The 12,901-nt window shown below is 40.3% G+C and overlaps 1 protein-coding gene across 12 annotated transcripts in view; it reads right to left on the reverse strand.

Moving 5' to 3' along the window:
* SNX19 (sorting nexin 19) overlaps window positions 1-12,901 on the reverse strand; it is a 46,327-nt gene that overhangs the window by 10,370 nt on the left and 23,056 nt on the right. The window contains exon 9 of one of the 12 annotated variants that reach the window (XM_063635674.1): window positions 45-3,010. The exons of 10 other annotated variants lie outside the window; for them this stretch is intronic. In XM_063635674.1, the coding sequence (XP_063491744.1) occupies window positions 2,959-3,010 (52 nt within the window). In that variant the 3' untranslated portion in view covers window positions 45-2,958. Of the gene's footprint in view, window positions 1-44; window positions 3,011-12,901 lie in introns of those variants that run through there. One more of the 12 variants, XM_063635672.1, reaches the window with a different exon arrangement.

Genomic DNA, 12,901 nt, shown 5'->3' on the forward strand with positions numbered 1-12,901 from the left:
AGCTTAGATAAAGCTGAAGGAAAGGAAATAACAAGGCAGCGGACTGACTGTTTATGTTCCCCCGTAGATTCCTATGTCAAAATCCTAACCCTCAAGGTGATGGCAGTAGGAGGGAGGTGGGGCCTTTGGGGAGGTGATTAGGTAACGGGGACAAAGGTAAATATCCTTATAAAAGAAACCTGAGAGAGACTTCTCACTCCTTTTGCCATATGAGGACACAGGGAGAAGACAGCTGTCTATGAACCAGGAAAAGGGCCCTTGCCAGACACCAATTCTGCTGGTACCTTGATCTTGAACCTCCTGGCCTTTAGAAACTGTGAGAAATAAATTTCTGTTGTTTATAAGCCATTCAGTTTATGGTATTTTGTTATAGCAGCCCAAACAGACTAAGATACCATGAATTACATGAGCAATCAGAACCGGACAAAGTCAGCACTGACTCTTGCAATGGAAACCAAGCCAATTCAACAACCTGGGATAACAGAATTTGAAGATGAGTAACAATAAGAATCGTGTTATTTATGGAGTGTTCACTATGTGCCATCTACTGTACAAGCAGTTTTACAGAAGAGAACACTAAAAGGGCCTCGGTCTCTGGGCAAGCCTGCACCTATACCTTCCCAGCTCTCCTCTGGCAAGGCTGCACCTATTATCTTTCTAGCTCTCCTCTGATGGGAAGCATTATAACCTTCTTGGTAACATGTACACACAGACTTCATAGCTAAGGACTTAGCGATCTTTATACAAATTCCTCTCTCTACCTCCCCAGCCATATCCCCTGGTCTTCAAGTCCTCATGACTGTCTTGGGGATTTCCTACATCTGCCCTTTGTTCATAATAGTTCTCTCACTAACAAGGGCCTTTTCTCGCCTTGCCTGAAGAGCAAGTCTCAAGTCTGCCCTTCTGGCAAGACCTGTTTCAACCCTACTTCCTCCATGAAATCCTTGACCATCACAGCTGGAAGTGCTCTCCTTCTCCACAGACCTCCTTTGGCAGGTAGTTCTGGAACAATTACTTTGGAATATGAATCTTTTTTAAGGTGTTTATAGCTTTACTTCTTCAACTAAATTATAAGCTGTAAGAGTTCTGTGTCTTGTACTTTAAAAAAATTCCCCGCAGTGTTTGGTGCTCAAGAAATGGTTGACTGACTGATAACTCTTCTTATTTCAATGAAAAATTTTCCCTTTGTCTTACTTTCAAAAATGAGTCAAAATTTTCCCTTTGTCTTACTTTCAAAAATGAGTCAAAAATGAGGGGTAAGATATACCAAATCTGGAGTTCAGCTGGAAACCTAGAAAGTGGTTCAACGTTATTCTTTATCTGTTCCTGCATTTTTTTCAAAGTGATATGGTCAGAAGTGAGGTTCAAGGCTGTTGAGGCCTCCCCTTCACCCACCTCATTTAAGACTGACATAGCTGTGTTGGTCATGGATGGACAATCAACCACTTCTATTCATGCACGGAAGACTCGTTTGATCCTGCACCACATGGCAGCTCATGCCATCACTCCTCACTCCTATACTCGAGTCACTTGTCACTCATCCAAGAGCAGAGGGGGCTGCCAAGGCAAACTTTATTTAACCTCCACTCTGCCAGACAGTCTGCATTCCACTCAAGCTGGGCATTCCAGCCATGGGGGCTGCAATCCCCCAAGCTCAAGGCTCACAACTGATTCTAAGAATAGGAAGTGTGTAAGGTAATAGCAGGGCAAGAATGGCAGCCATCGATGGAGATCAAGAGTGGCACAAAGCTGTTCTTGTAAAAAATAGCCATCACGATCGTATTTGTTATTATTCGGGCCGCATCTCCTTTTTATAGGGCTTTTCATTCAGCGAGCCTAAGACGCCTGATGAAAGGGATCCAGTAGCAAGAATTCCTGTTCCTGTTTATATAAGAGGGTCACGAGAGGGAGGTGGCTGCAATGACCTGATCGGCTTCTCTGCAGGGGATTAAGTGACCCAAGGTCTCCTTTCTTCACCTCAAGCCATGTATACTTCTGCAATTTTTGCTGAGGAGAATGATGTGTCTTAGGGTCTCATCTAACTGTCTTGAGGGACAGGGGCAAAGTCTTGCAAACCAAAATCTTCAGCCACATGATCCTTCCTAGACTGAACATGTTACATGCCAGCAAGCCTGGGTACCTCAGCCATCTTCTGGGCGTGTCTTACAAAGCAAGAGTTACATTCTTTTGAATGAACATTAATTTATCTGATGGGGACAGTACCTCACATGGCATTATGACAAGGATATCCTCCTTGTTCTCTTGCATGGTGATTAAGTGTCTCATGTATATGTGTGGGGTGCAAAATGAATTTTATCATGTGGCAAAATAAATTTATAAACTTATACAAATCTATAAGACAGCTTTTCAAACTCTAAATGGAAATGCTGGGGAGAGACATAAAAGTAGGAAAAGTAAAAATAAGCACCTGATGATGAGGATGAGTCTATGAGTCAAATAAATTTGTGGGAGCTAATAAGCACAACTCACGAAAAGGACTGCCACCTCTGAGTAAGTATCAACTGCTGATGAGACAAAGACACTGTCAAGCACTGTACACACAAGGCACAGAACTGGCCAACAGGAGGCCCTGGAAACAGTCAGGCCCAGGAATGTAAGAAACAGGACTTCCACAAACTGGCAGAAATAAACTCCCTCCAGGCCTACAAAGAGGGACAGAGTTTGGAAAGCGATTTCTAGTCCCTGGGAGCTGCAGAGTGCCAGCTTTCCTTATTCTTCTCCACACTCTGAAGATAAAAGACACAAACCACACATTTGTACCACACATGGTTTCAACATTTGCCCTCTTTCCTGGATTCTCCTCTTGCCTATGTTCTGCCCACCCTTCCCCCTGTCAGCAAACAGAGGCTTTATCCTAGGCCTTTGGGCTCAGCATGGTCTTATTTCCTAGTCCCAGGCAGCCTGTGTAGAAGACCAAGTGCAACAAATCTTTCTTGTTCACAGAACTTCTGAGCGACGGTGTCTCGGTAAAAATGATGAGCATGCCAATCTGGAAGGAAAACATGACAAAGAGCAAACCAAAAAAATCACCACCACAACTGCCACTGCCCTCACACAATACAATCTCTAAATTTTTAAAGCTGTAATTCAATTTCCAAGACATACTTTATTATCACTCGCAATGCCTTTCTTAAGTTGTAAATGGCTGTATTCAGGGATTTGGTATACTTTGCCTTGCCCAACACCTGGATGGAACCAACTGCCACAGGTTCTTGAGAGCAATGAAGAAGGTGGAGATTTCTTCATTCAAATCTCTTTCCTCTCCCTTTCATCCCTACCTTCCCTTCCTTTGGCATCAGTTTCTGGACTTTGCTGGTACCATTTACTATTAGGCTGACAGAAATCTAAAGCTTCAAGGTCAAAACACACACACGTTCCTCTTACTATTCATTAGAAATTACTTATAATAGGCCGGGCATGGTGGCTCACACCTGTAATCCCAGCACTTTGGGAGGCTGAGGCAGGGAGATCACCTGAGGTCAAGAGTTTAGACCAGCCTGGCCAACATGGTGAAGCCTCGTCTCTACTAAAAATACAAAAAAAATTAGCTGGGCATGGTGGTGCATGCCTGTAGTCCCAGCTATTAGGGGAGGCTGAGGCAGAAGACTCGCTTGAACCCAGGAGGCAGAGGCTGCAGTCAGCCAAGATCACGCCACTGCACTCCAGCCTGGGTGACAGAGGGAGACTCTATCTCAAAAAAAAAAAAAAAAGAAATTACTTATAATAAATCATTTACTAAATACAAATGCTATTGTTTATGTAATACAAGATGCATGAAGTAAATATGCTAAAATAAATACGGTAGAGAATAGCCTCAGATAGCACTGGTTTTATTTTCCACCACTATTCCAGGTCTGATATTTGATTTAGAGATATCTCTTTCTATTATCCTGCCTTCATCCCAAAGAAGAGAAGAAAAAAGAACCCAAACCAGGTCTCTTGTGTCAAGCCATCTCTGAATGATTCAGAGCCTTACCAGGGGGCCTAGAAATAGCCAGTAAAATGGCCAAAAAACCCCACCCCACAACCACATTTTGACCCCAAGACATTCAAGAGCTTCACTTATGCCAGACAGGGGAGAAGAGATGATGTGGAGCTCAGGGCTTGTCAGTAGCTGGGACTGCACATCCACTCCATGTTCAAGGGAACCTGGTCTGAAATAGCCGCAGATAGAGGAATGAAGTAATGACTAAAAAGGAGACAGTTTAATACTAGGGCTTAAGATGGCACTTCAAGGTTAGCAGAAGGTCATTTCCCATCAAAACAGCAGGATCAAATCTCATGAGTAAGAGGAGAAGGCTTTAGAGACCATGTCTAATCCAATTAGCCAAATCCCCCTCATTTCTTTTCTAAGACAGCAGCTATGGCTGAGTGAGAAAGGGTCTTGAATCAGTATGGCTTAATGAAGAGGAGAAAGGGAAGAAGATACTAAAGTCATAAAACAGAAAATAGTCATAAGATCCATACCAACATTCTAAACAAAAATGCCTGGTGCAGTCTAAATACAAGGAAAATAACAGGTCCATTCCTTCCAGCCTATTTATCTATTGGCTGTACCTCTACAGACAATCCAAGGGCAATTATGCTCCAATGTTAAGATACCAAATACAGTTCAAAGGAAAAGAGACAGAAAAGGAAGATCAAGTTAAAGCTTCTATCATCCTAAATACACCTTCAGTAAATTAGAAGTATTGACTTATTACCCTTAGAGCAGGGTTTTCAACGTTGGTACTACTGATATTTTGGACTGCGAAATCTTTGTCAAAGGGGCTTTCCTGTGCATTATAAAACATTCCACAACATCCCTGCCCCTCCTCCCCTCAAACTAGATGCTAGTTTTGCCAACCAAACATGTCTCCAAACATTGCAGCATGTCCCCTGAGGACAAAATTGCTCCAGTTGAGAATTACTGCCTTAGACTTAGGGACTTTTGGATATAACTGTATCAGGCTACTTTCACAGTCATTTTAAACCTGATGGTTGTAGTGGTTGTAGCACAATGTTTTTCGACCTGTGGGCTGGACATCATTAGAGGTCATATAATCTGTTTTGTTGTTTGTGATAACATAAAAATGCATCTCATGTTTGGAGACACTTGTTTCGTATGTATGTACATGTGTATGTATATATCAGATAGGCGTGCATGCATATGTGTGTATGCACCTGTGACTATGTATATGCTCATAGTGGGCTGCAATGTACAATGCATTTTTTACTGTAGGTTGAAGTTTTAAAAAAAGTTTGAAAAACACTCATACAGTGTCAAGAATTAGGAGTTCCGAGGGAAAGTAGGAGAAGCCCAAGCCACATTTTTAGCTTCCTGGAAACGCTCCCGATCTCCACCCACCCAAGCACCCTGTAAAATGTTTGCAGGGGCCTCAACCATGAACACTGTGCTCTGTACTGCCAGTCCTAGCACATAAGTATGAGTATTGGCTCATCCAATCAGTAGCAGCAATCTATAGGGTAGGAGAGAAAGGAGGTCTTGGAGGTGATGGTGTAGATTCAGGACGTTCTCCATTAAACAAACTGTTTTTGCCAATTTCACACCTGATAAAAGTTACACTTCTTTTCTCTCTGATGCCATTCCCAGGCCTCTGTCTTCCTGCCATGGCCCCTTCTTGTGTTTATAGACAGTTCCCCTTGTCAGCTCTCAGCTCTAGGCTTCTGTCCTGTAACTATCCAGACCCAAGTTACTCAGCTGTGTCTGAGAAAGTTCAACACTGCTACCCTCTGACTGTGTATCTGGGTCACCACCCTTTCCTGCCCGGTGCTGGGGAAGAATGAGGAGGAAATGAACCCCGAGGGCAAGAAACTACCACTTCTTTCTCCCAATGACTACTGTGAAATTTAAAATGGCTCAGAGTTTGCACAATTTCTTCTCTGATTTTTGCTTTCATGTTTTAAATCATGGATCCACATCTTTGAATCATGTACTTTAAGGGAAGACTTGACAGTCTCCTAAATATCACAATGTAAGAATCTGAGTTCCATACATTTATATCTAGCCACAAAGTTTTTTTATTTTTTATTTTTTTATTTTTTATTATTATACTTTAGGTTTTAGGGTACATGTGCACAATGCGCAGGTTTGTTACATATGTATCCATGTGCCATGTTGTTTTGCTGCACCCATTAACTCGTCATTTAGCATTAGGTATATCTCCTAATGCTGTCCCTCCCCCCTCCCCCCACCCCACAACAGTCCCCAGAGTGTGATGTTCCCCTTCCTGTGTCCATGAGTTCTCATTGTTCAGTTCCCACCTATGAGTGAGAACATGCGGTGTTTGGTTTTTTGTCCTTGCGATAGTCTACTGAGAATGATGGTTTCCAGTTTCATCCATGTCCCTACAAAGGACATGAACTCATCATTTTTTATGGCTGCATAGTATTCCATGGTGTATATGTGCCACATTTTCTTAATCCAGTCCATCGTTGTTGGACATTTGGGTTGGTTCCAAGTCTTTGCTATTGTGAATAGTGCTGCAATAAACATACGTGTGCATGTGTCTTTATAGTAGCATGATTTACAGTTTTTGTTTTTGATTGGTAATGTACACATCACAGATATAAAATTAATATGTATTAAAAAATGGAAGGATTCTTAAGGAAGGAACTTCAAAAAATCATCTGTTCAACCTTAGTGGTTTTGCCAATCTCACCAACTCTACATATGAAAGCATTGGGCACCAAAAGGAAATATTTTACATCAAGTGGCTTATAAGAACATACAACTTGAGAGTTGGAAGGAAACTTAGAGGTTATCGTATCCAGTCTCCTCCCAAAGCAGAAACCTCCTCTGCAATATAGGCATAGACAAGGGTTGGGTCCTGTGAATCCAGAAACTTGGGCTTTTATCTTAGTTCTGCTACCCAGTTAGCAATGTGACCTCGGGCAAGTGGCTTAATTCCTTAAAAGCATAATCTAAATTCGTTGAAGATGCTTCTTAAACCTTGCCAACCTAAATCTGCCTCCTTATGTTAATAAATTCTAGTCATTGGTCCCATTGGTCCTAGTTCTACTCTCTGGAGTTACCAGATATTAGGTTAAATCTCTTCCAAAAGACAACATTTTGCATTTTTAAATTCAGCTATTATTTCTCCCCTATGTCTCTTCTATAACCTATACATTCGTGATTTTGCCAACCTCAAAGACACTCAATAAATGTCTGAGGAAAGGAGAGAAATGAACCACTCCTCAACCTGGCTCCATCCTCCGGGTGTGCTGTTTTGTTTTTCTTTTAAAATGATGTGCCCAGAACCAAACAGCTCTGAGATGTGACCTGACCAGCAAAGAATATAGGGGATTGATGCCTTCCTTGATTTAGACACTATACTTCCTATATAGCCTAAGATTGTGTTAGCTTTGTGGCACACACGTCAAAAGCACTGACTCATATTGAGTTTTCAGCCAACTAAAATCCTAAGTCCACATATGTACATTTAAAAAAAAAAATCGTGTGCCCCTCTGTTAAGTATAGTCTTGCCCTTCTGTATTTGTGCAATTAAAAAAAATCTAAATTATAGTTTACAATATTTATTTCTACCAAATTCCATCTTGTTGGCTTTAGATTATCATTCTAAGTTTTCTAAATGTTTTTGAATCTTAATTTTCGTCATCTAGAGTTTTAACTACTCCTCTAAGATTAGAATTACTTGCAAATTTTCTGATGAAAAAACTGATCAGGATAAGATGAAGAGCAGTGCTCTATTACTAGAAATTTTCCTCTAGGATGGCATCAGTTTATGATATTATTTAATAATCTTGGGCTAAAGACACTCAACTAGCCACAAATTACTTAAATGTACTATAGTGCAGGCAACATATTCCATTTTGTCCATATGGATATTATGGCAAAAGCTTGTTGGAATCCATATACAATGTAGCTACAACTGCATGCTAATCAGGCAGGGCACACTCCTACTGAACCCATAATGGTTTCTAGGGTTCCCCATTGCCCTTCCCAAATGTTCACAAACATCTATTTCATCATCTGCTTCAGAAATTTCCAGAGATAAATGTTGGGGTCAAGAACCTTTAACCATTTTTTAAAAAGGCAAGATATCTGTGCATCTCTAACCCATATGGACAAATGGCAATGTTTCTGAATGACTTTAGGTCTTTAATGTTAAATATAAATTTGTTAAGTTTCATGGGATATAATTCATCTAGGCCATGTGCAGCTTTAAATGTACAAACTTTAAAATAGGTTGCATGCTCTATTATTATTTTCATTTCTATTTTGGTCGCCAATTCTACTTTAATCATGTCTGTTCAATTCTTTTTGCTAGGCCATTTTCCTTGACAAAGAAAACAGAAAACAGCCTAGCAAATAATAGACCCATTCATTCACTGCTGAATGAATAAATGCTTTCACCATGTGATCAGTTAATACTACAGCATCTGTCCCAAACAATTACCTATATATATTTTTTCTTGTTAGTAACATGTGACATGTGTATGTGTTTTTCACCTAAGTCTTTTCCCTTAATATTTATCTACAACCTCAGCTCCTTCTGACTTGACGCTTACTGGACCCTGTTCTTATTAGTTCTATTACTACTATTTTTGCATTGTTCAGTATGTGTCTCCTCTTCAATTTTTTAAATATGTTCACCTAGAATCTGATCGCAGTTAACTACGCCGGTTTCATTTGATGCTGACTCTTTTTCTTCCTCATTGGAAATGTGTGTTTAATTTGTTCATTCATTTACTCAAAGCACTGCTTGAGCTTCTTGTAAATGCCCCCCACCCCCCAAAAAAAGACTATTAAGGTTTTGAAGGCAGAAATCTTATGTAATTCATTTTGACATCTCCTTTAGCATTTAATAGTGTCATTCACAAATAAACAATCAAATATTTACTGAATGAATCAATCCTGTTGCAAAACTTTCAGTGATACCTTCTGGTGAGAATTTTAAGTTAATCTGTTCTTACAGCATGTAAAACAGTTTTTATCTCATTCTGTTATGCTCTTGTGAATTCCAGTACTCTCATCTATCTCTGCTTTCCTTTCTGTGTCAGCTGTTTTTCACAATATCCAGTTTTAACTTTATCTGAATTTTTTTTTGTCAATGTCTTACTCTTCACTGGGTTGATGGTCTGCTGACAAATATATTCTTTCTACTATTTTTGAGTTGTATTCTGTCTGTGGTCAGAAGTCCACCATGTGACTAATCATATGTCATGGCACAGAAAATTTAAAAACTTTGCCTTGGTAATAGCTACAAAGTTAGCTATTCATTCTATGTTTCCGTTTTTCTTCTAAAGAAACTTACAGATAGAAAAAAAGTTGAAAATATAATCTGGGCCTTAAGTTTTCTATTAAAAAGAATCTCAAAATTATTAGAGATACAGTACAGGCTTCTCTGGGTGTCATCATTTATTTTTATATAAATCAGAGTAGACACTAATCTATTACTTTAGTAAGCAACAGGATTTTAACCACAACCCAGATATGCTGTTCAGAAAGACATTACCCCATCTTTTTAGTTACGCTTCTCAATCTGCAAGGTGGAAAATTATGTGAGTCACTCTTGATTTGTTTCTTTCTCAACCCTAATCCAATACCACATAATCATTGAAATAGTCACGAAATATAGGTGATCCTACCTCCTCAATATCTCATGAATCTATTACCCCTTTACCATCTCTACAGCAATGATCTTAGTTGAATGCCTCATCACCTTTTCTATCAGCGAAATCCCTCCCTAATTTGTCTTCCTGTTTCTAAGTTTGGCCCCTTCAATTAATTAATCCTCCACAGCACTATTTAAATGATTTTTCTCAATTGCAAATTTGCTCATGTCATCATCTGTTTATGTTTTGTAAACTGTTTCCTATCACATGAGTGACAAATGTTTTGTTCTTGGAATGACTCACAGGACTCTGAATGAGCAGACTCCCTTTAAACTCTTCACTGTTATCACCAGCCATTATTCTTGCCTATCATATATTCCTAATCAATCATACTCAACTTCTTTGAGTACCACAAGTAAACTATATTGTTTTACTGCTCCGCCTTGAATGCTCTCTCTCTCTCTCTCTCACTGTCTGCTGGCAACTCCCCACATTCTTTAAATCTCATCTCTGATGTCATCTACTATAAGCCTTCCCTGGACCTCTCATAATTGACGAATCCCTTCTCTGAATCACATATAGAGTTCTTTTCAAAGCACTGATTTTATACTACAACTCCTATTTGTAAGTTTGCACCTCCAGTTGGATATCACACTTCCTATGGTAGGGGTTTTGGGTCTTTTTTTTTTTTTTGTATTTTGATCACTTAACAAAGTGCCTACCACAGGGAAGGCAATCAATAAATTTTGGTTACTAAGTGAATTCATGCTGTATATGAGACAAACACTGGTCTTAAAACATGGCACACAGTTCAAAATAGGTTCTGCAGAAAGCATACATCCCAATACTTACAGCAGCAAAAACACTGAGCTCTTAATTATTCATGCTTACGGAGGAAGACAATTATAGATTTTAAAAAATCTTGGACAATATAAAAATCCTTTGTATTTGGCATTCCATATGTGTTTATATACATGTCTGGCAGATTTACTTTCCTAATAATCTTTTGTTTAGGCTAATAATAAAATGAAACTGTGGGCTAATACACCAGCGATAGAGCTGATGCTGTAATGGGTATGCTAGGTCATAAGTCAGGTGATCTAGAGCCAAGAATAATCCATGAAATGGGCATTCACATCTGGCTATGCATTCCTCTGGAAGGGAAGAGAGCTGGAAGGCAAGGGAGTGGCTCAGCCATGCTTCTTATCTCACACTATAAAGCCTGGAGGAGCGAGACAGCTGCCAGTAGCCTATGTTTGGTCAGTTTCCCTGGGAAATAGGCCCAGAGGATAGAAGAGATTGAAAGTCAAACAAAAAGTAAAGGGGGGTTATGAGGACTATGAGTCACACTTGTATTTTGGGAAGTGCCTCTGATGGATGGAGCAGCATCGAATTGATTCCAACCCATTATCTGAAACTAGTAAGAAGAAAAGAGAGGAAGGTCGCAGAATGGGGGAGGAAAGACCAAAAGCAAAGGTCAGGTTACCTTTCTAACAAATGTAGAATGAGAAAAAGACACTTGGGGACTGTGTATTTTTAGGATAAATAAGACCGATTGTAAAGGGAATGCTCTAAAAATTTCTATACTTCAGTATTGTGACATGTTTAAGATTTCAATCTGAAAGTTTTTTCTTTTTTCTTTTTTTTTTTTTTTTTGAGACAGTCTCATTCTGTTGCCCAGGCTGGAGTGCAGTGGTGCCATCTCGGCTCACTGAAACCTCCACCTCCTGGGTTCAAGCGATTCTCTTGCCTCAGCCTCCCGAGTAGCTTGGACTAAGGGCATGCGCCACCATGGCCGGCAAATTTTTTTTGTATTTTCAGTAGAGACGGGGTTTCACCATGTTGGTCAGGCTGGTCTGAAACTCCTGACCTCAAATGATCCACCCACCTTGGCCTCCCAAAGTGCTGGGATTACAGGCATGAGCCACTGCGCCCAGCCAATCTGAAAGTTTTCTATACACAAATCTAGTGTGCCTCTGAAGTCTTTCAAGTCAACCTTTTTTTGGCCCCATACTATGTTGCTATCGACATACTATAATCCAGTTCTGAGAAAATCAGGACTGACAGACTTTAGAAATAACACTGAAAAGCGACAGACAGGTTTGAACCTGGCTTAACCACATAAAAGTCGAACAAACTCTCTGAGCTCTGGCTTCCTTCATTATAAATTGGGCAAATTCTTGCCTTGCCTTTTTCACAAAGTTATCATCAAGATGAAATAAGAAAAATCAAAAGTATTTCTAAAAGTGCTTGTGTGTTTGCACATGTAAAAGAGAAAAAGACTACTTCAGACCTTCTTTAAAAATCCAACCAGGTTCAGGGAACTAATGATGGCAGGATCTGGAGTAAGCTTTGCATTTCATGCCTCCGTTTTCTCACTTGTAAAGCTTACTCTTCCTGGCAGGCTCAGGGAAGTAAATACTGAAACCAGTAAAGCATTTGGTACTGAGTAGTTAAGAAAATTGGGAAGAGGCCTCAGGGGGTTTTGGATAATATGAAAACTCTATTTCTGAATCCTTCCTAAAACCAGACCTCCATATACCAAACAATAAAACTTTCACTGCAGAGACTATAGGATCCAAAATGTCTCTGTCTCTTCTTTCCTTGTCCCCATGTGAACAGCAAGCCTGGCTCATTCTCAGTCCCCAGGTAGTTATCCTGACCCTGCCTTTCTCAGCAGCAAGGGCAAGGGCAGAGAGGTGGGGGGGGGGGAAAGCGGGAAGGTAATTAAAATGGCCACCCATTCAGAAGAAAATTGAGTCTGTGGAGGGGAAAGGGCAGGGAGAGGGAGCAAAACCCTTAGTGCTGAAGCACCAGGAAAAAAGGCAAGACCCGAAAGAGGGAAGAAGGCAGTAATTTAGCGGTCGTCTTGACAACCAGAGTCCCTATTGTTCACGGGGGCTTTACCTCACAGGGAGATCTCTCTGTTCTGCTCTGCACATAGAACCCCCACCACAGGAAAGGAGGATGGGAAGGGAAAGGCTGCAGGAGGCAGAAGTGATAAGTAATTATGTGCTCGCAGAAGGGGCTGTCCTCCAAATTTCTACAGATATTACAGACAACAGATTTAGCGTGTGCTCAGCCATGATTTGGAAGAAAATTATTAGGGATTTATTTAAATCAGCAGACATGGTAGGACTTCAAATTATGCTGTGAAAATGACTAGAGGAGGCTGGAAAAGACCAGCCTTGAGGAGAATAAAGAATACATGTATGAGAAGCAGATGCCCAAGATAAACAAAGAGAAAAAACAGAGAGGGGTGTAGCGGAGAAGGAAAAGTGACTATCATTAACACCATCAC

Source organism: Symphalangus syndactylus, chromosome 3 (genome assembly GCF_028878055.3).
Source record: "Symphalangus syndactylus isolate Jambi chromosome 3, NHGRI_mSymSyn1-v2.1_pri, whole genome shotgun sequence".
In the NCBI taxonomy this organism is placed as follows: Eukaryota; Metazoa; Chordata; class Mammalia; order Primates; family Hylobatidae; genus Symphalangus; species Symphalangus syndactylus.